Genomic DNA, 21,984 nt, shown 5'->3' on the forward strand with positions numbered 1-21,984 from the left:
GCACACACAGAGGACTGCTTAGTGTTCGTCTTGAGCCTCTGGACAGCATGGCGAGCGCTAATCTCAGACTTTAAAGATAGTAAAATACCGATGTTTCTATCACCCGTTTCATCAGTTGGGCAAACATTTGAAATACTCAGAGGATCAAATAGGGTTATGAATATGTGACTTGTAAGATGTGTAAAGACAGCAAATGAATCAATTAAAAGTACTTTTTGAGTATATTATATGATAAACACCGGGTAAGACACTATAACAGAACTGTACATTTTAAAGCTGGCATTGAACTAACTGATGGATACTTCATGGTTTAAAACACTGTTTTGAAACACAAATGGGAAAACAGACTTCAAAAAACAAAGTATTGATTCCAATCCAAAATATTAAACGAATACACGCAAATCCTTTCCAAAACATCCCAGATCACCTGAGGTAGCACTGGCCTGTAATCCCAGCACTTGGGAGGTAGAGGCAGGAGGATCAGGAGTTCAAGACCAGCCTGGAGTACAAGAGCCCTGGGGTACAGGAGAACACATCTCTAACAAACAAGTAAGTGTCTCCCAGATCAATGGAACCTGTTGTCAAGGGCAGCAGGAGCTACCTGATCCCATCCTGGTTAGGTCTCTGCAAACGCAAAGGAGAAGGATACGTTCCAGCTTGGGTCTTCAAATACAGACGAAAATGATGCTCGTCCAGGTAGCGTGTCTCCATAGAGTGAATGGCCCGAGTTCTCACGGCCAAAGGCCTTCGGTGAAGGACCCGGAGAGGTGTTTTCTGGTCAATCTTTAAGTCCTAGAGGAGGATATGATGCAATCACAGAGCCACCCAAAGCTTACCACATTAGTTCCCATCATTGTCAGAGTAGGATGGGGACTCGCTAACACAGAACCAGCTGCAGCTCCTCAGGCTCTATCTCAACAGGACTTCTCATTTTCTGAATACTACCACCCCTATCATAAGACAGGGGCTGGGAAGGGAATGATCCCACCGGCTCTTCTGCCCTGATACCTAACACATCAGTCGGGATTCTGGCATAGGACTTTGCTAGAAGACAACATTGTTACCTTTGTTTTCTAATGCCACAAAGTGACTGACATAAAAGTAAGGACTTCAGTCTTCCAGTATTTACATAAAATTCCAGCTTTCAAAAATAATATTCGCCTGTATCTTAACAATTCTGATTTTTTCAGTGATACATGCTGCTTTTTCTTATAATTACATCAAATTAGAGATTTCCCCATATGCTAGGTGATATAAATTAAGAAATAGGGATTAGTACTATAAAAGGTCAACTACTTCAACCTTTTAAAAATAGATTTTAGGCTAACCAGACAAGTTGGTTCTTAAGAACTCTGACTTCTCTGCAGTTTCTTGCTGGAACAGCGCCTCCGAATTTGCATGATGAGTGAGCAGTCTCCACTAAGGAGGGAAAGGCTTCAGCCTGCATTCCTTTCCAGACACCAAGGAAGAAGAGCAAGTTCTGACTAAGGCCGCACTGAAGGGCACGGCTGATCCTGAAGGCAGAGTCCACAGCCTCTCCCCACTGTGCTTTTTATGAGTCTATAATTCTTAGGAGTGAGCTGTCTCCACGGGGCTTGACTTTTCTCTAGCTAAAAAGACCAAGGTTTTCAAGAATGAACTGTGATGAAGAGTTATAATGATGTATATAGAGACTCAGAGAACAGAAACACACAGCCTTTAAATTCGCAGGGATGGCCTAGCACGGTGGCGCGCGCCTTTAATCCCAGCACTCAGGAGGCAGAGGCAGGTGGATCTCTGTGAGTTCGAGGCCAGCCTGGTCTGCAGAGTGAGTTCCAGGACAGCCAGAGCTTCATGGTAAGAACTTGTAGAAAGAGAGAGAGAGAGAGAGAGACAGACAGAGACAGAGACAGAGACAGAGAGACAGAGAGAGAGAGAGAGAGACAGAGAGAGAGAGAGACAGAGAGAGAAATGAATAAACAAATACAAACAAATACAAGTAACTATCCAGTGAGAACTCCTCTCTGGCTTCTGTGACTTGACTCCCAGGACTGACTAGGAGCCAATCACCCAGAGCCATTAACTCAGTACTCATCAGTACACATGCCCATGTGTCCTTTTGGTCTGCTGTTTAGACCACAAAAGGAAACCATTACCCCCCTCTGAGCTCTGTGCTGTGCTGTCCCCACGGCTGATTTTCAGAAGCACACAAGGACAGCTCTTCCTTTGCAGTAGGCTGCCCTTTAAAGAGGCGCCAGTGTGAACCTGCAGAGAAGTAACTCAGCTTCTACCTCTAAGCCAATGGGAATTTTGTAAACTACAACAATGTCACTAGAAACCAACCCGGCCCAGCAGTGTGCCCGGGAGTGGTCTCTCACCACTTGCAATGTCCCTACACAGCCACCGTTCTATGTTACTTTTTAGTTAGCGCTACGGTAACCCCCGAACTGTGCTGTTTTGTCTTGTTTCTGCAGTGCTGGGACTCAGGCTGAGGGCCTTGCCCTAGGCAAGCACCCTGTCACTGGGCTACACCCCCAGCCCTTGAATCTATTTTTAATGGACTTATTTCCACTGACCCTCAATGCCAGCTCCCAAACCTTTTTTTTTTAAATGAATTTCTTTTTTAATAGCATTCTAAATGATTCACACATCTACATTTTTGGTGGGTTTTTGGTTTGGTTTTTTAGACAGGATCTCACTATGTAGACCAGGCTGGCCTTGAACTCAGAGATCTGTCTGCCTTTGCTTACTCAGTGCGGGCTTAAAGACATGCACCATTATATCCAGCTGACTTATACACTACGAAGGGTATATGATCTTACAGAGTCCATAAATCTGTCTGCATTGCATCTACTTCTCTGGGGCTGGAGATGTGGCTCACTTGGTACACTGCTTGCATATCCGAGTTCAATCCCTACACAGCACAAAAACAGGCGTGGTGACACATACCTGTAGCCCAGCACTCAGAGGTGGATGTAGGAAGACCAGAAGGTCAGCACCATCCTCGGCTACACAGTGAGTGTGAGGGCAGTCTGGGCTACACAGTAACCTGTCTCAATCAAACCACAACAAAACCCAGACTCCTGTCCTGAAGGCCCTAGGTAAGAGCAAGTGCAAAGCCTGTGGAGGTGACAGGCGTCTCTGGGTGGACAGAGGATGCATGCCCTCCCTGCCACATTCACATCTCTCGCTTTGCTTGTCTCCCGAGCCAGACTCTGACATTGCAGTCTTTCCCCAACGTTTTTTGATATGTACAGACACACACTAACCCACATTAAGTAAAATCACACCCTGCTTCTGGCTTTATTTTTAACAGCTACAGGATGCTCGTTCACTCTACCACTAGCTCATCCAAAGCTGCTCTGTTGGCTTGCTTAGTCTTACTCACAGCCCAGGCTGGGCCTGAACTCAGACCTTTATGTGCTGTGCCACTACATCCAGCTAACGTCATTTTCTTTCCAGTTTGACACTGCTGATTTTGCCACTGTGAACAAAGTCAGAAAAGCTCCTTTCACGCACGGCCTTCCGCAGGAGTCACGCTCCGCAGAGAGCCTGTCAACAGAGGTGAGGTCATTAGCACGGCTGGTTCTTCTCACAGCACTGCCACTGCCTTCCAAGTCTGAAAAGCTACTGTCTGCCTTGCCGACTTAAGGAATGGAGTAATGCCATCTATTACTCTGTCCTGGAGGTGGAACAGCATTCCAAACGATTCTTGATCATGGAGTTGTTCCTTTTCAACCGTCTATTCATTCACCTTTATCCATTTTTTTTTTTATCTATTCAGTACTATACTTTTCATGACTAAGTATAAATCTTATTTATGAAAATTTTTGCCATATTGTTTTCTACATAACCACACGTGTGTACACACAGCACATTTGGATGTGCTGAAATCAGAAGGCATTACCCTCTAGTTATTCTTACAGCTTTCCCCTTAGCACGTAGGATAACATTTTCCCATGTTAACAAGTATCACTTTAAATAATTGGTTCTTTGAGGTAGGGTCTTGCTGTATTTCCCAGGCTGACCTCACACTTGTGGTCCTCTTGCCTGAATCTTCTAAGCCACCACACTCAGCTCTACCACATAATTTTAAAGATCTGGGTAGTAAGACTCCATTATGCAGATAAGTTATATACGTTTTGTGCTCATTTATGCTCACTCAAGCCTTGAACTCTCCTCTCTCTGGTGCATGCACAGGACAGAGGACCACAGGTGTCCTTCACTGTCACTGGAGACTGCTGTATCTGCCTCCACAGCCCTGGGGTTAAGGCACACATGGCCACGCCTGGTTTTAACATGGAGCTGAAACTCAGACTCATGCTGGGGGATGTCTTTCTGTACACTGTGAATATATGTTGTTCTCATTAGTTAATAAATAAGCTGATTTGGCCTACAGCAAGGCAGCTTAGAGGCAGGTGGGAAATCCAAGAAGAGAGACAGGAAAGAGAAAGGCAGATGCCCAAGGAGCAACATGCCAGCAGACTAGTAAAACCACAGAACTCATGGCGAAACACAGATTAATAGAAATGGGTTAATTTAAGATATAAGAGCTAGCTAGCAAGAGGCCTGCCATAGGCCATACAATTTGTAAATAATATTAAGCCTCTGAGTGATTTTTATAAGCGGCTGTAGGACCACAGGGCCGGGTGGAACTGGAGAAAAATTTCGACTACATTTGGCTGTCCAACATGTTGGCTGGAGTCTCCACTTAAAACCTGAGAAAACTTAATAAGAGATTCTAAAACGGAGCCAAAACCAGCTTCCTACTGCATGCCTCATTCAGGCCGAGATACAGGGACGCCATGGAACAGAGACACCACAGCATTCGGGCTTGAGCACAGCATGGAAGATTCCTGCATCAGTACACAGGTCTCCAAGCTGCGCAGCATGCTGCATGGCAGATTTAGCTTTTACTAATATAGACAGAAAGGTTTATGGGTCAGCTGTATGCTACCTGAAGGCAGCATGGACCCCAGAGTGGGTGGGGTAAGTGTAACTTCTCCTGGATATCTCTGCCATGTTGGGAAGCTGAAGTGGGTGGAGTCAGCAGCCAGGGCTGCCGCTTCAATCTTAGCCACACTGCAGTTTGCAATGATCAGAAAAGGATTATAGATACACAAAAGACAGAATCAGATGGAATAAAACTCTAAATGGTTTACATTCTATGTAAAAATGTAAGTAGGCTTGGAAGAGAGGAAAAGGAGGATAGACAGTTATATAAAGAAATAGATCATTTTAAAAATTAAAGTCTTTAAAGAGAGAGTAAAAGTAATATAAAAATAGCCATGCAAAGATGGAAATCACACAGAGAGTCTGGATTATATTCTCTTTGGGATTTTTAACTGGAGAGAGACATGTGATTGTAAAGGCTGCTGAGTTAAACCAATATACATATTTTAAAGGTATCTTGACTTTAGAATTCATGTCTAAGGATACGCTGCTTTGGAAAAGAGGTTCTGCTTTTGTTTCCACAGAAGATAAGAACCTGTGGATTCCTTCCAGATTAATAGAGTTCCATCAGGGAAGACCCCCGAGAGGTCTCCGGATGATCCAACATCCAGAACAGCGTCAAGGCAACTGGCTCAGAGAACACAGCCTCACAGACTACTCCAGTCAGGACTTGAGCATAATCCTAAAATTTTCTTTGTGTCCCCATAAGACTACCAGCACCGCCCCATCAGCAGGAGGTAGCCTAGAAAACCACACCCACATTCCCAAAAAGTGGATTATGGATATTTGTCTTTGTTTATGGTTTGGTTACAAATTGTTATTGGTCATAGTCAATCTCTTTCTAAAATTAAAAACAGGGGATATGATATAGATAAGATAAAAGGGTAGATTATTGAATCTACTTTTAAAGAGCAACAACTTGTTTAAAATGTTTTATATTGCTATGGATTTTAGTTTATTTATACAAATTTAAAATTAATTTTGTTATACTATATATATTTTTTGTTTAAGGTATTGTGTTTATGCAACTCATTTAAAATTGTAATGTATAACTAAAAAATACAGATTAAAGTCATCTAGGATTATCAAACTTATAGTCATGTTAATTAAGTTTTCTAGGTATACATAAATATATTTCAATTAGGTAGGTAATTTTCAAACACTTCAAAAACCTACAGAATATGGCATTTAAAATGTTTTAAAAACAGACTTTCTGGACAGTGAGACATGTCTGCTCCTGGCAGCACCAATTTACTTCAAATAGGATGATGGGCATCGAAGAAATACCATATGGAGTTTGCTTTCCTTATGGCAAAAGTAGCCATTTGGGCAAGAAACTGTTCTTGCCTGGACTGCTTGACAAAATGTTGTAACTGGACATGCAGGACCCATGGAAAAGTGACCACTAAATTTTGCCAAAACAAGGCAAGATGTTCCTGCTTTGCAGAGGAGGCTGCCAGACATTTTACAGGACACAGGGAGGAGCAATTGAGAAACTCTAGACCTATAGGCTGAAGATGGATGCCCCAACATTGCAGAGGAACTTTGTGTGACTGTCCAGGCAGCCAGCTGTCTCTGTCATTTCCAAAATTTTAGAAGTTGATTACAAAGCACTTCCTGTTTTCTTAGGTAATATTATATCCTTCTGGTGTCTTTGATGTAGTTGAAGACTAGATAGTTATAATTTTCCTTGGTTATGATACAAGATAAATTAGATATGAAACTTTAGACTCACAAATATAGAATAGTTGATAAAATTTTTTTTAATTTTGCCAAATACAAATAGACTAGATACTGTAATTGTAATTCTTGCTTGATAACTGTTCGTTATATATAATTTTACTATAGTAAAGCTAAAACCGGGCTGGAGAGATGGCTCAGTGGTTAAGAACACTGGCTGCTCTTCCAGAGGTCCTGAGATCAATTCCCAGCAACCACACGGTGGTTCACAACCATCTATAATAGGATCTGATGCCCTCTCCTGGAATGAAGGCATATGTGCAGACAGAGACACCTAAAATAAAAAAAAGCACTAAAAAAGAAAAGTAAATGCCACACAGATAGTAAAATGCTTCAATAATATATATATATATCTATGCTGTGAATATGTTGTTCCCATTGGTTAATAAATAAGCTGTTTTGGCCTATGGCAAGGTCATAGGAAATCCAAGGAGAGAGACAGGAGAGAGATAGGCAGAGTCTGGAGAGATGCCAGCCTGCTGCCCAGGGAGCAACATGCCAGCAGACTGGTAAAGCCACGGAATACGTGGCGAAACACAGATTAATAGAAATGGGTTAATTTAAGATATAAGAGCTACCTAGCAAGAGGCCTGCTACGGCCACACAGTTTGTAATAGTATCAAGCCTCTGAGTGGTTGTTTTATGAGGGACCTCGGGGCCGGGTGGACCAGAGAAAACTTTGGAGTACTCAGGTCCTCATTCTTGCATGGAGAGCTCTTACCCACTGTGACTGTCTTTACAGGAGAGACAAGAGCTGTTCCACAGGACAAGCAGGTCCTTTACAGTGACATTCTCACAAAATACATGTGCTTCACATAACTGTTACACTTTATTCACTCATATATGTAATTTTAGTATCAATTCTATTAAATACATTTTATTTTATATTTAATTTTTATAGATAACCAAATATAATAGGACTCCTCAATATTTTCTATGTGGTTGGTACCATTTGAAATGCTTTGTACAATTGAACTAATTTAGTTTTTCTAACATAATTTCATAGATGAAGCATACAGGCTAAACTAAGGATTTGTCCAGAGTCATACAACTACAAAATGTAGACCCAGGGTTTAACCTGTGAGTCTGTCTTCAGAGTCAGCAACACAGATTCTTCTTTTTTTCCTTTCTTTCTTTCTTTTTTTTTTCCTTTTTTGATTTTTGAGACAGGGTTTCTCTGTGTAGCCCTGGCTATTCTGGAACTCACTCTGTAGACCAGGCTGACCTTGAACTCAGAGATCCACCTCCTCTGCCTCCCGGGTGCTGGGATTAAAGGTGTGCACCACCACCGCCACCCATCGAAACACTGCTTCTCCCAAGAGTTAGACAAGCATCTGATCACTCTGCCAGTGAACTGGAAAGCCAGGATTTGAAGGTAGGTCACACAGACCCCAAAGCCTACGCACTATGGCTTGCTGGTAATAGACTAGAAGCAAAAGAAAACAAATCAAAAACTGCAGGTAAAGTACCTTTAGGTCATTTAGGAATCCAATGTCTTTCTTCTGTATGACTTTATTCGTCCAAATCAAGGCACTGTAGGTCTTGGTCTTACCCTCCTCACCTTCCTTCATATACCCGATTGCCTCTCTAAACACCAATAACAAAGGAAAGTTTGTCCCAGGACATAAAATACACACAAACCTTGTCCCGAATCTCTGCTCCCTTACACAGCTTGGCTGAGGTATAACTGCACGTTTCCCCGGTTAAACGGTACGTTCTATGAACTCTCCTGTTCCTGGAGCTTTGCATCTAGCACAGTCTAACTCCGACTGCTCCAGGAGGACCCTCCACACCCAGCAGCACTTTCTTCCTATTCCTTTCCCAAGCCCAGGATGACCTAGCACTACTTGACTTTCTACCTACTAGGTACGATCACCCAGTGGTGACTGACTGGCTTCTGTCCTTCACAATGCTGTCAAGGTCAAGGGCATTGATGGTGCAGTATGAATCAGTACTCCATACTTCTTCATTTTTAAAGAAAAACAAAGCAAACAAACAAACAAACCATATTACATTGGAGGGGTACGTAGTAGGTCCCCCTTACCCATAAATTCACTTTGCCTGCTGTCAACCTCCTACTAAAAGTATTACATACAAAAACTTAAAAGCAGGCAATTGATGCTTACCTTATAGTATATTGCTACAATTGCCATGTTTTATTATTAGCAATTATTTTTTCATGGCTTTTTAAAAAAGATTTATTTTTATTTTATGTGTATATGTGAGTGCTTGCATGTAGGTATGTATGTCACATGAGAGCCTGGTGTCCTTGGAGGCCAGAAAAGGGAATCAGCTCCCCCGGAGTGGGAGTTACAGGTTGTGAGTCACCATGTGCATGTGAGCTGGGACTGAACCCAGGTCCTCTGCAAGAACATCCAGTGCTCTCTCTGGTCCTGACTGGTTCTCAGTTTTTTAGTCAATCTTTTTCATCAATTATATACAAGAAAAGCATACTATTTATAGAATTCAGTATTATCTGCAGTCTTGGGTGCCCACAGCAAGTCCTGGAACACATCTTCCAAGGATAAGAAGAGACAACAATTTCACTTTGTGTTTTTCTATAGATAGATAAGTGGTATCTACTTTTTTTAAAAAAACATAATTGTTTTATGCAATCCAGGCTGGCCTGCAATTCACTATTTGGCCAAGGAAAGCCCTGAATTCCAACCTTCCTGCCTTGGCCTCCAGTTAGAAATTATAGGCCCGTGCTACTGGTGGCTTCTTCTCTGCTTTGTGAAAACACTACTATGAACATCTCTGGTGATCTTTGGGTGACGTATGTTTTCACTTCTGTCATTGATGTGATACCTAGAAGGGGAACTGCTAGGTCATATGGTCACCTTACGTTTGAATTTTTGACAGACTGTCAACATGCCATTCAGAGTGGCCCCACTTTCAACCCCATTAGCAATGCGCATGGCAGCTTCTCTATGCCCTCGCCAGCATCTGTTATTTTATTTTATTTTTTCAATGATAGCCTTCCTCGGGGGTGTAAGTGAGCCTTAGCTCACTGCAGCTCTGACCTGCACAGCCCTAGTGTAAGACGCTGGGTATCATTTCACGTTCGTTGACTACTCACACATCCTTCCTGGAGAAATGTCTACTTAATCATTTTCCCATTTCTTAATTGGAGTTGGATTTTTTTTCTTAACATACTCTGTGTGCAATCCCCTTACCCAATATATGAGCTACAAAAACGTCCCTTTAGAATCTCTCCAGCATGCCCATCCTCACCTGGTGACAAGCTGCAAGTCACGTACTTGGATTTTGTCAGATGACTTATTAATCTTCTGTGGCAGCAGAGAAAGAAAAACAATTATCAACTCTAGCTCAGTCACGGGGTTGCACAAACAAGATGCGTCCACACAAGTGTTTACCTGCTGGAGCTCCCTGACTTCTTGTGAAGTGAAATGCACTCTATGAGGGTTGAGCAGCTCCACTGCGAAGGGCCTTCCTGGAAGTGCACGCCCATCATGAAACAGAAATGTGTCGATGGAGTTAACATTGGGGCAGAGGCAGGAGGTGTGAGAACAGGCTGTGCACTAGAGGCCTGAAGGTTCAGTGGCATGACTACATCTGGGGGAGGGGAGAAAGTGTGAAGAGCAAAGGGGCTTTCGGGGGTGGGGCAGGAAGGCTGGTGTGAAAATGACTGCCTTCCCAGAGGGCCGCACACAAGCCTGGGTTAATTACAAAATAAAATTTAAATAACCACTAATTAAGTTGGTTACACTAATGGAACTAACATTGTCATAGAGAGCAAAGCCCAGATACAACAAGGTGAGATCCATTCTCCCAGTTAATCTACTAGTGACATGGAACAACCGTGATTCCACAAGGGGAAGGCACTACAAACATCAAACAGTTCAAAATTAATTCTCATTATCTTTCTTATAACTCAACAAGATAAAACAAGAGAGAGAAATGAAGGCTAAAAGAGTAGAATCATTTTCAAATAAAGATAGACATATTGAAAACTGGTAACTTCTGAGATATTCTTTGTTTGTTTTTTGACATAGGGTCTCTACATAGTCCTGACTGTCCTGGAACTCACTATGTAGACCAGGCTGGCCTTGAACTCACCTGCTTCTGCCTCCAGAGGCATGGGCCACAACCAACTGGCCTGAAAAGTTCTTAAATGGAGTAACTAATAAACTTTGAGGGAAAACCTTTTTCTTCTTAATGCACATGAAGTCCATTACAGATTACAGCCTGTGGTAAGAACGTCTCTGAAGAAATGACTGCTGTTCAGACACAAATCATAGTCTACAGAGGTAGCCGCACAAGCCACATGCTCCCCATCTGGAGGAGCCTGGGTCCTCCCACTGTAGTTCTAAGTGACTACAGAAAGCTACTGCCTCACAGGTGATTATCAGCAGCCAGTTCTCATCAGGTGGTACTGAGGCCATCTTACCATTTCCTAAAGTTCTCACATCTACATCTTCTCTTCCAGAGGATGAGAAATTAAAACCTGTAAGAAGCAGAACAAGGAGAGGAAAGGATGAGAGACTCTAGTATACTTTGTTCCAACCGCTGACAGAAATCCACTGAAGGACTTGTGGTCCCAGCAATCCATGGGAGAGGACCTCAAGCAATAATGAATCACCCCATCTCTAATCTCAATCTTGGCTAAAAACAGTGATGATAATAATAAATACTACTCATTATAGGTACTGGGGTAAAATTATACACACATCATTTAATCCTTATCATAACTTGATGAAGCATTAAATAAATGAACATTATGCTTCACAGATTTAGGTAATATTAAACAATCCAGTGGCAGAGCTATATCTTTCTGACATCAAAGCCAGAGTTTAACTAGCATCTATATCCCCATCTCATAGAAAGGCAAGGCTAAGGAAAGGCCCCACCTCCTTGGCCTCTGGCTTGCGGCAAAAACTTTGTCTTTTTTCTTAAAGCAAGCATCACAACAAGAGCAATCATGTTAAAATTAAACTCTATGGGGAAAAAAGTGAGAGAAGAAAGTTCTGACCTTTAAATAGCAAGTTGAGTATACAACCAAACCCAACATGGAGCCATGTGAAAACCACTGGACAAACCAAGACGAATTTATCACCACAGACCAAGAGCTGAGAATGTCAGACAGGGAAAGTAGTTTTAAGGATCTACATAATAATGCTCATAGATACAGATCAAATGGAAGACTCTGTCACCACAGCAAACACTTGAGCAGGCATTACTCCAAGTGCTTTAAAACAGATGCCACTGGCACATTTTCGTTTTCCTTCTAAAGAAGGTGAGACAGGCAGGATGAATCCATTGCCAACAGTCACATCGGATGAAGAAATGCAGTTCTGGTAGCCACCCACGGGTAGTGGGTCAGGCATTCTGACACCAGAATCAATTAACCACCAGGTTACACTGGACCACCAAGACATAAGCAGAGGTCAGGGCTGAGAAGGGCTGGGAGGCTCTGGGAACCCTGAGTAGTCTGTACAACGATGACATTTAAGGTCTCTGACAAAGAGGAAGGGGCAGGAGGGTTCTGGTTCACAAAGCACTAGTGTGTTCACTCAGGATGTCTGCTGGGGCAATGCACGTTGAGTGACATTAGAGAGACACAGGAAACAAGGTGGACAAGGTCCTCATCCTCAGAGTCACCCTTTATGGAGAATCAGAGAGTTTAATGTGACATGTAGACACATGTCAGGAAACAAACATAAGGACATTCCTGCACTGTGAGCACAATTCTAGTTTTGAACCTTTATTCTATTTCTTACCACGGTGTTACATGTGTATGTGTGTGTGATGGTCTGTGAGTACAGGCGTGTGCCATGGTGCACATGCGGAGGACCTGGGGATCAAACTCATGCCATGGATCTTAGCAGCAAACGCCTTCAGCCACTGAGCCATGTCACCAGCTCCCGTTTAGAAATGTTTTCCAACTTGAAACTAAGAAAACACTTTGGAACTTAGAATAGAAATCATTTATAGGGGAAAACCCTTAAAACTTTATAAAGTGTATAATGAGAACTAGCTGGAAGTCTTTAGTACTAGAGAATATATACTTAAAACTTACTTTTCTGAATCTCAACTGTGCCTGGCCTTATGCCCTAAGTCCCGGGTTTTAAGCATTTCCTCGAAGGGAAGGACATGCCAAAAACCAATGAAGAGCAGTGATTATCTGGACCAGTAGGCAGCTCGGCTACTCAGCGGCTCTCAGACCCCAGGCAGGTGCCAGCTGACTGAAGGTCCCAGAATACCAAGACACATAGCTTGGACTTTACATTGTAACTCATCATGCCCACAGGGAACTGACCCAACAAACATTTTAGTCAGTAAATAAAGTAGTAAATGTAGTATTAGGGGAAAATTTCCTAGACTCATTGATTTTGAGTGTATCAATACTTAATACTCATTAACTACAGGATTAGCAAGTACATAACAGGATGTGCCATTAAAGCAAGGAGAGACAAGTTTGTATGTCCTCCTTAGGGACAGAGTGGCTATCATGAAACAGAGCTGCTCACCCAGCTATTGTTTATTCCATACAGTTGTCAACCTTAAGGAGGCAACTGCTAAACTCATCTCCCCAGAGTCTGCAAATATGAACCGCTGACAGAAATAACAGTCACCCAGCTGAGAAGCATGGTGGACAAATGCTGTTATCAGTCAGGAACTCTGAACAAGCTTATACCACCCACCCCGCACACAGGAGCAGTGAGCACCCAGGTGCAGAAGACTATACCACCCACCCCACACACAGGAGCAGTGAGCACCCAGGTCCAGAAGACTATACCACCCACCCCGCACACAGGAGCAGTGAGCACCCAGGTGCAGAAGACTATACCACCCACCCCGCACACAGGAGCAGTGAGCACCCAGGTCCAGAAGACTATACCACCCACCCCACACACAGGAGCAGTGAGCACTCAGGTGCAGAAGACTATACCACCCACCCCACACACAGGAGCAGTGAGCACCCAGGTCCAGAAGACTATACCACCCACCCCGCACACAGGAGCAGTGAGCACCCAGGTGCAGAAGACTATACCACCCACCCCACACACAGGAGCAGTGAGCACCCAGGTCCAGAAGACTATACCACCCACCCCGCACACAGGAGCAGTGAGCACTCAGGTCCAGAAGACTATACCACCCACCCCGCACACAGGAGCAGTGAGCACCCAGGTCCAGAAGACTATACCACCCACCCCACACACAGGAGCAGTGAGCACCCAGGTCCAGAAGACTATACCACCCACCCCACACACAGGAGCAGTGAGCACCCAGGTGCAGAAGACTATACCACCCACCCCGCACACAGGAGCAGTGAGCACCCAGGTCCAGAAGACTATACCACCCACCCCGCACACAGGAGCAGTGAGCACCCAGGTGCAGAAGACTATACCAACCACCCCGCACACAGGAGCAGTGAGCACTCAGGTCCAGAAGACTATACCACCCACCCCACACACAGGAGCAGTGAGCACCCAGGTGCAGAAGACTATACCACCCACCCCACACACAGGAGCAGTGAGCACCCAGGTCCAGAAGACTATACCACCCACCCCACACACAGGAGCAGTGAGCACTCAGGTCCAGAAGATTATACCACCCACCCCACACACAGGAGCAGTGAGCACTCAGGTCCAGAAGACTATACCACCCACCCCGCACACAGGAGCAGTGAGCACTCAGGTCCAGAAGACTATACCACCCACCCCGCACACAGGAGCAGTGAGCACTCAGGTCCAGAAGACTATACCACCCACCCTGCACACAGGAGCAGTGAGCACCCAGGTCCAGCAGACTATTGTTTTTCAGTAAGCTCTCAATCAGTTTCTCTATGAACACGCAATCTGCTTTTGTTTCTTGTTTGGGGGTTTTTGTTGTTGTTTTGAGATAGGGTCTCGCTGTGTAGCCCTGGCGGGACTGGAACTCGATATGTAGACTAGGCTGTCCTAGAACTCAGAGATCAGACCACCTCTGTGTTGGGATGAAAGGCCTACGTCATCATCGCCTGGCCTGTGTCTTTGTCGTTTGTTTGTTTGTTTGGAGACAGAGTTTCAGGAGCCCAGACTGGTCTCAAACCACCTTATAGTAAGGATGATCTTAAACTTGTGGGTCTCCGGTCTTTACCTTCCAAGTCCCAGGATCCTAGGCCTATGCCGCCATGCCTAACTTAATGGTGCTGGGAATTGATCCCAGGGCAACTGAGCTACATCCTCAGCCTCACAACTTGTCACTTTCAGTTGGAGGACAGTACTCTCCCTTCAAGAGGAAGGACCATAAATAGCTTCATGAACACATGAAAAACTGCCACTAGCAGTCCCTGAGCCCTGAAGAAGCCAGGGTCTTGAGACCTAAATAGTCCGAACTGAAGACACCTGAATTCCCACAGAAAGGAAGTGAGGCAGCCACACACACACACACCCCAAAATCGAGCAAAGCGTCTTTTCTTTTTTCTTTTTGGTGCAGTGCTGAGAAGCAAAGCCAGAGCCCAGTGCATGGTGAATGACATCTTCAGCCCAAGAGAGGCTTTTAAGTGGAGCTTATTTTCAAGTCTTCAGTAAATGACAGCAGTTTGCAAATATTAAGTAGGTGAAATGCCTCAAAGTCTTTTTCCTAAAAATCTGGAAATATTAGGCTTCTAGGTTATTTTTCTTCTCTGTTCAGAAAATAATTCATGGCAGCTAAGGAAACAGCTGAGTCGCTTGTCTCATGTATAAGCACGAGCAGCCAAGTTCACAGACCAGCACCTGTGTTAACACCAGGAGCCAAGTTCACAGACCAGCTCCCGTGTTAGCACCAGGAGCCAAGTTCACAGACCAGCTCCCGTGTTAGCACCAGTTAGCCTAGCTAGAGGGATGGCTCCACAGCAAGAGTACTTGCTGCTCTTGAACATCAGGTAGCTCACAAATACCCAGAACTCCAGCTCCTGGGGGACACAATGCTCTTATCCCCCCTAAGCACAGCACTCACATGCACCCCCACACACATATACATACACACACACATACATATACACACACATACACACATATGCACACACACATACATACATATACATATACACACACACATACACACATATACACACATACATACATATACACACATACACACATATACATACACGCACATATACACATATACATACACACATATACATATACACACATACATACATATACACACATATACATACACACATATACATATACACACATACATACATACACATATACAAACACACATATTACACAGTTTAAAAAAATAAAAATCTTTAAAAAAGGGAAGCGAAGTGTGGCGGCGTGCATCTGTAACTTGATGGGTATGGTGAATATAAGCAGGTCCCTGGCGCCCCTGGCTAGCCAGTCTAACCAGCTTGTGAGCCCCAGGTTCAGTGGGCCTTGTCCACAGAGTGAGGTGGAAGCAGCTGAGGATGACACCAGCACTGGCCTCCAGGCTCCAATGCACCCACACGTGCACCCCCACATGTGCCCACACGTGCACCCACACGTGCACACCCACATGGGCACATCCACACGGGCACACCACACGTGCACCCACATGTGCACCCCAACACGTGTACCCCACACATGCACCCCATGTGTACCCCCACATGTGCACCAAACATGTGCACCCCCACACGTGCACCCCCACACGTGCACCCCATGTGCACCCCCTACATACACACATATGCATATATACACATATACATATACACATATACATATACACACATACATATATACACATATAACGTATGTGTATGTGTGTGTGCACCTGTGGGGTGCACAGGGGGCATTCCTGGACAGAGGGGTCTGCAGTTGAGAGTGCAATGCTCTTGCACTCACATGGCCCAGCTCACAACCCTCTAAACTCCAGATCCAGGGGATCCGAGGAGGCCTGCAGGCATGCGCAAGTCCCAACACCACACGAGTAAAAATAGTAAGATAAATAATAAAGGGCGCTCACCATGCAGCCTCTACCCAACTCGTGAAGGAGAGGTGGTTGGTGCCTCTCTGTCCTCCTGACATCAGGAGGACAGCACCGCTTATCTAGACGGCTGCTTGACTTTACAGACGTCCCTCAGGGTTTCCCAGGGAGAAAGGTGCCTCGCTGGGCCACGAAAGACCTCTGTGGGGCTAGAAGGCCCACTCCAAAGATGGCCATTGCCCACTGCCTGCAGTTTTTCTTTACAATACAAGGCGTACACCTTTTCTTCTTCTATACTCCACACAAACCACAGACTATAAGCTGCCTTTGACTTCCAGGCCTGTTGAGACAAGGAAAACAAGCCTTCCCAGACCTGACTCATCCCACAGATATGGCTCATTGATAGGAAATTAAAACACAATACCCTCCATAAAAACCTCTGAAAAATGGCTGCTCTTGATCTATTTTCTCTAGTCATGAACTTCCTCCCAAATCACCCCGTAGGTTAGGGCAGCAGGCAGCTGACGACTCCTGAACAAGCACTGGACATAAAATCGGAACTTCTTCACACTCAATGCATTCGTCTAAAGCAGACTCGGTGCTTCTGAGTTTCCCAGGAGAGAGCAGTCACTGAGAAAGGACAGACACTCTTGAATATCCGGACTAAAATCTAGCCTGAACCTCAGAGCCTGCATATCAACAGCACCTGTTCTAGGGAAGCCCGGAGTCCAGGCTGGGTGAGTGACTAAACAGAGGAGTCTTTCCTGGAGCCACCAAGGGAATAACAATGTACGGAAAACATGAACACCATAACACTTACTCTCTGCTTTGAATACTGCCAAGAGATGATCTGAAATTAATTCTTCTACCGAAGATTCCATTTTCCTTTCTCCATCAATTATCCAAGGAGTTTGTGGTAGATTCCTGGAGTATTTATTGTATCTGCCTGCCAAAGAAATATCAGGTAGTTGGATTGAATGCTGTGATCAATGTATTAGGATAAAAAGGGAAGTGACTAGTAAATTTGATACTCTACATGCTAGGATATAAAATGAGGCCTAGCCTTTAACTAAGAAACAGTCTAACTTGGGAAGCCATAACACAGACATGGAGATAATTAAATAAGATTTAAAGCAACAACAGAATAGATCCCTTAGAGACAGAGACAGTGCGTCAAGTGAGTGAAATGATTAATCATTTGACCACTGGAAGAGTTACATGATATTGTGGAACATAACAACAATCATAAAAAAACTTGTTTCTACAGATAACTAATAATAATTCAAATATAATAAACATTGGTGATGATGTATTACAGAAAATTAAATTTGTGAAAAGTTTAAGAATCAGTAAGCTAAAAAAACCAAGAAACTCCCTAACACATTGTGACTCACTCACTGCCTTATGAATAGTCACCACAAGAGAGCTGCTGTCACGGCTGAGGAGGCGGCAAGATTCAGAGCAATTTCCTTCAAGCTTTCACTAGGAAGCAACTGTAACTTTTAAAACAAAACAAAACCCTGCCTGTCATATAGCAATTGGGAAAGTCGATACAACATTGTCTCTCTCTCTCTCTCTCTCTCTCTCTCTCTCCATAAAGCCAAGTGTTTAGTCAAGGAGAGTATAGGAACACTAGCTCTTGGAAGTCTGTTTCAGGTTACTGGACACTCTGGGTCTGCCTGGTTTTCTCTGCATCTGGCCCTCAGTAGGAACAAGAGGAAGAGCAGCGGACACCATCAGGAAGGGGCTGACAGGGCATCTATAGATGAGATAGTTACCAGCAACAAAAACAGCACCATGAGTACACTCAATTCCAAGGACAGTGCACACGGTCTTTGGTGAGTTTGGAGGACAAGGGAATTGCCTGCAAAACAAAATACACTTGATGGACACTAATATTTGAGACATGCGTCATAGAACAGATGAGTCAGCACTGTCCAAGCAACTCAGAACCTGAGCCCCAAGGACTATACCTCTCTCCACCTTTCAAGTTTTAAAGCAAAAAGGATTCTTCAGGCTTTTACCACTTTTCAAATTTTACTGTGTGGTGACAGTGTGTCCCCCAATATATTGTGCACCCTAATAAATTTATCTGGTGTCAGAGAACAGAACAACCACTAGACAGACATAGAGGACAGAAAATGGTGGCACTCACACCTTTAATCCTATCCACTTGGGAGGCAGAGATCCATCTGGAACTCTGTGAGTTCAAAGCCACACTGGAAACAGTCAGGCATGGTGACACACGCTTTTAATCCCAGGAAGTGATAGCAGAAAGCAGAAAGGTTTATAAGGCGTGAGGACCGGGAACTAGAGCATGTTAAGCTTTTAGGCTTCTAGCAGCAGTTCAGCTGAGATCCATTTGGATGAGGACACAGAGGTTTCCAGTTTGAGGAAACAAGATCAGCTGAGAAGTTGGCGAGATGAGGTTAGTTGTGGCTTGTTCTGTTTCTCTGATCTTTCAGTGTACACCCCAATACCTGGCTCCAGGTTTGTTTCTATTAATAAGACCTTTTAAGATTCATGTTACATTACTGTTTTGTTTTAAAGGTTTACTTATTTTTATTTTATGTGTATGGATATTTTGGGAATTGATCCTAGGTCCTCTGAAAGAGCAGCCAATGCTCTTAATCACTGAGTCATCTTCCAGTCCCTATGTTCTGATTATTTTGAGATAGGGTCTCACCCTGTATCCCAAGTTGGTCTGGAACTCACTATGTTGAAGTCTGGCCACAATCCATTTGCCTCAGCCTCCTGAGGTCTCGGATTACAGGCATAAGCTACCATATCAGCTGTAAAGTACCATCCCTCCCCCCTCTCTCCCCTCCCCCTTCCTCCCTCTAAGATTTATTTTATTATGCAGGGAAGTGTGGTACACCTCTTTAATCCCAGCACCCAGGAGGCAGAGACAGGCAGATCTCTGTGAGTTCGAGGCCAGCCTGGTCTAAACAGCGAGTTCCAGGACAGCCAGGGCTACACAGAGAAACCCTGTCTCAAAAACCAAACAAGCAAAATCAAACAAAGATTTATTTTTATTATGTGTATAACTATTTTGCCTGCATGTACATCTGTGCACCAGATGTGTGCCTGGTGCCCAAGAAGGCAACAAACCGCCATATGGGTGCTGGGAATCAAACCTAGGTCCTTTGCAACAAGTGATTTTTAACCAGTGAACCGATACTCCAGCCCCGGAGAACCACTTGTAACACATAGCAGTGGCACTAAGTAAATTGGGGCTTTGATGCTGCTCTTCAGTCAGGAGACCTTATCTTCCCCAGAGATAATTTCTAACAGTCTTCAGATGTAGGGAAAAACCCACGTATACAAAGCAGAAGCCCCTCCAGGCTCGCCGGCCATTTTCCTCTGTGGTCACATGCTGCTGCCTTGCATGAGCCTTAACTGATGGGGTAAAGCTGTTCTGTCGTGGGTAACTGCTCCCACTTGTGGGGACCTGCCCTACCTGTGGGGAGTCCTCCACTACTGTTGTGTCGCCCTTTCTTCCTTCTCATTTCTACTATGACATGGAGCCAGAGAAAAGTGTGAAGTTGGGATGCCATTCTCTTAGCTAATGGACTTCAATCTGAGGACAGGGACAGGGAGGAACAACTTCCCCTCTGTCCTTCATGTAGGAATTTCCAAAGCCATGAACTGGAGGCTACCTGTAAACAATTAAATTCTGATTTAACCCCAAACAGGTGGCTTGGAATTTTTCTATAATTTCCTAAGATTCTTTAAAAATAAAATCATTTTGAAACCCAAGAACTGGTATTTATATAAAGTATTCTTTTTAACTTTATGTGTATGAATGTTTTGTCTGTGCATCATGAGCCTGCCTAGTGTCTGCAGAGGCCAGAAGAGGGTGTCAGATCCCCTGGACTAGGGTTCTAGACGGCTGTGAGCAGCTGCCTGGGTGCCAGAACTGGACCTGATCCATCTCTCCAGCCCCTAGATAAAGTACTCTTTACTCTTTAAAGTTTAATGAAAATATTTTCATCCTGAGACTCATTTTTTTTAGTTCATAAATGATAAGAAACCCTCATCATGATGTCATTGCTTGATATCTATTCAAGGATCTTCTAGAAGGAAAATTACAATAATTAGGTTTTTTTAAAAAAAATACTGATAATTAAAATATAAAATTTATTGTATTTCTACATATTTTGACAATTTATATTTTAGAAATGGGCACTGATGCCCAAAGAAGAAGTTAGAAGAAGTCCTAACTCTCCGGCCAGTGCTCTTTCTGGGCGAGCGAGGACACTCCTGAGCTTCCTCTCCTCTTTTAGAGATGGCCACACTAGAAAGTACCAGATTTGGGAAGTAACAGGAACAGCTCTCAGCCCATGGGCCACTAAATTACTCAGCTGAAAACCCAGGCGAGGCAACTCCTTTTTTGGAAATCAATATCCTCTCAAATTCAAAGGCTTAGGCTTTGGTCCCAGTGACTGAACTCAGGCCTCAACTCTGCCAGGTAGGTACTGAGCACCGAGTCACACTCTGGCCTCCTCTTCAGTAAGATGAGGAGGTCAGACTTGACTCACACTGTTAATCTGATAAACATTTACTGAGTACTGCCACACATCAGGTCCTCATGGGCCATGAGGAGGACTAAGACGTGCACAGCCCGGGTGATAGCCAGGCTTGTCTGAGGTAATCCAGAGTGCCTACAGTATTCCCATTGTTTCTAAAGTTATACAACACTTTCTTATTTCTATACTTACTCGAGGAAATTGTCTTCTTTTATCTTATTCAAAGCTTTCAAAACCGCCATTCTGGTGAACACTGACTATATAGGGTGAAACGAAAAGACATTTTATCTAGACAAGAGCTGAAACACAAATAATCTGAGGAATTATATCACCCTACATATTTAAAATCAAGAAATACTTCATAGTCCCAAGAACGTAAGTCAAACTTAAATGCTCATGTTGGTCTGTTTCTGGCAGGCCTCTCAAGGCCCTTTCTTCTCTCTATGTCCTTAATAAAAACAGCCCCGGCAGATCACGGCACCAGGAAGAAAGGAGAAATGGTTATTTGTGTCCAGCTCACTTTCTCCATTTTGTTCAGTACTGTGCACCAAAATCTTTTGTCAAAGTATTTTACCACAGCAATAGGAAAAATAACTAAGGCAGTATTAGGGCCACTTGTGGGATGTTTTGATCACACTTTGACACTCCCGATACTGTCAATAAAGTTTGATTTGAATGAGAGGGTGGAGCTAGCTACTAGCTGACCAAAATTAGCCATAGAGGTTTTGGAGGACCAAGGACATATAGAGAGACACAGGAAGTAGTAGGGTGGGGCTTAGAAAGATTGTTGGCCCTTTTAGATTGAGGAGGGAGAGCGCGAGGAGGTCACTGGTCACTTCTCTGCTGCTTCTCTGATCATTCAGGTTCTTACCCCAAA

At 43.9% G+C, this 21,984-nt stretch overlaps 1 protein-coding gene across 5 annotated transcripts in view; it reads right to left on the reverse strand.

Moving 5' to 3' along the window:
- Pus10 (pseudouridine synthase 10) overlaps nucleotides 1-21,984 on the reverse strand; it is an 81,301-nt gene that overhangs the window by 11,012 nt on the left and 48,305 nt on the right. For 3 of the 5 annotated variants that reach the window (XM_052734673.1, XM_052734671.1, XM_052734674.1), the window contains 8 exons: nucleotides 21,300-21,364; nucleotides 18,357-18,442; nucleotides 17,399-17,524; nucleotides 11,084-11,140; nucleotides 10,050-10,126; nucleotides 9,907-9,962; nucleotides 8,142-8,259; nucleotides 650-792 (listed from right to left, as the gene is read on the reverse strand). In XM_052734673.1, the coding sequence (XP_052590633.1) occupies nucleotides 650-792; nucleotides 8,142-8,259; nucleotides 9,907-9,962; nucleotides 10,050-10,126; nucleotides 11,084-11,140; nucleotides 17,399-17,524; nucleotides 18,357-18,442; nucleotides 21,300-21,364 (728 nt within the window). The other 2 variants (XM_052734672.1, XM_052734675.1) reach the window with 2 other exon arrangements.

The sequence above is a fragment of the Peromyscus californicus genome, unplaced genomic scaffold (genome assembly GCF_007827085.1).
Source record: "Peromyscus californicus insignis strain IS unplaced genomic scaffold, ASM782708v3 Scaffold_13__1_contigs__length_99412109, whole genome shotgun sequence".
In the NCBI taxonomy this organism is placed as follows: domain Eukaryota; kingdom Metazoa; phylum Chordata; class Mammalia; order Rodentia; family Cricetidae; genus Peromyscus; species Peromyscus californicus.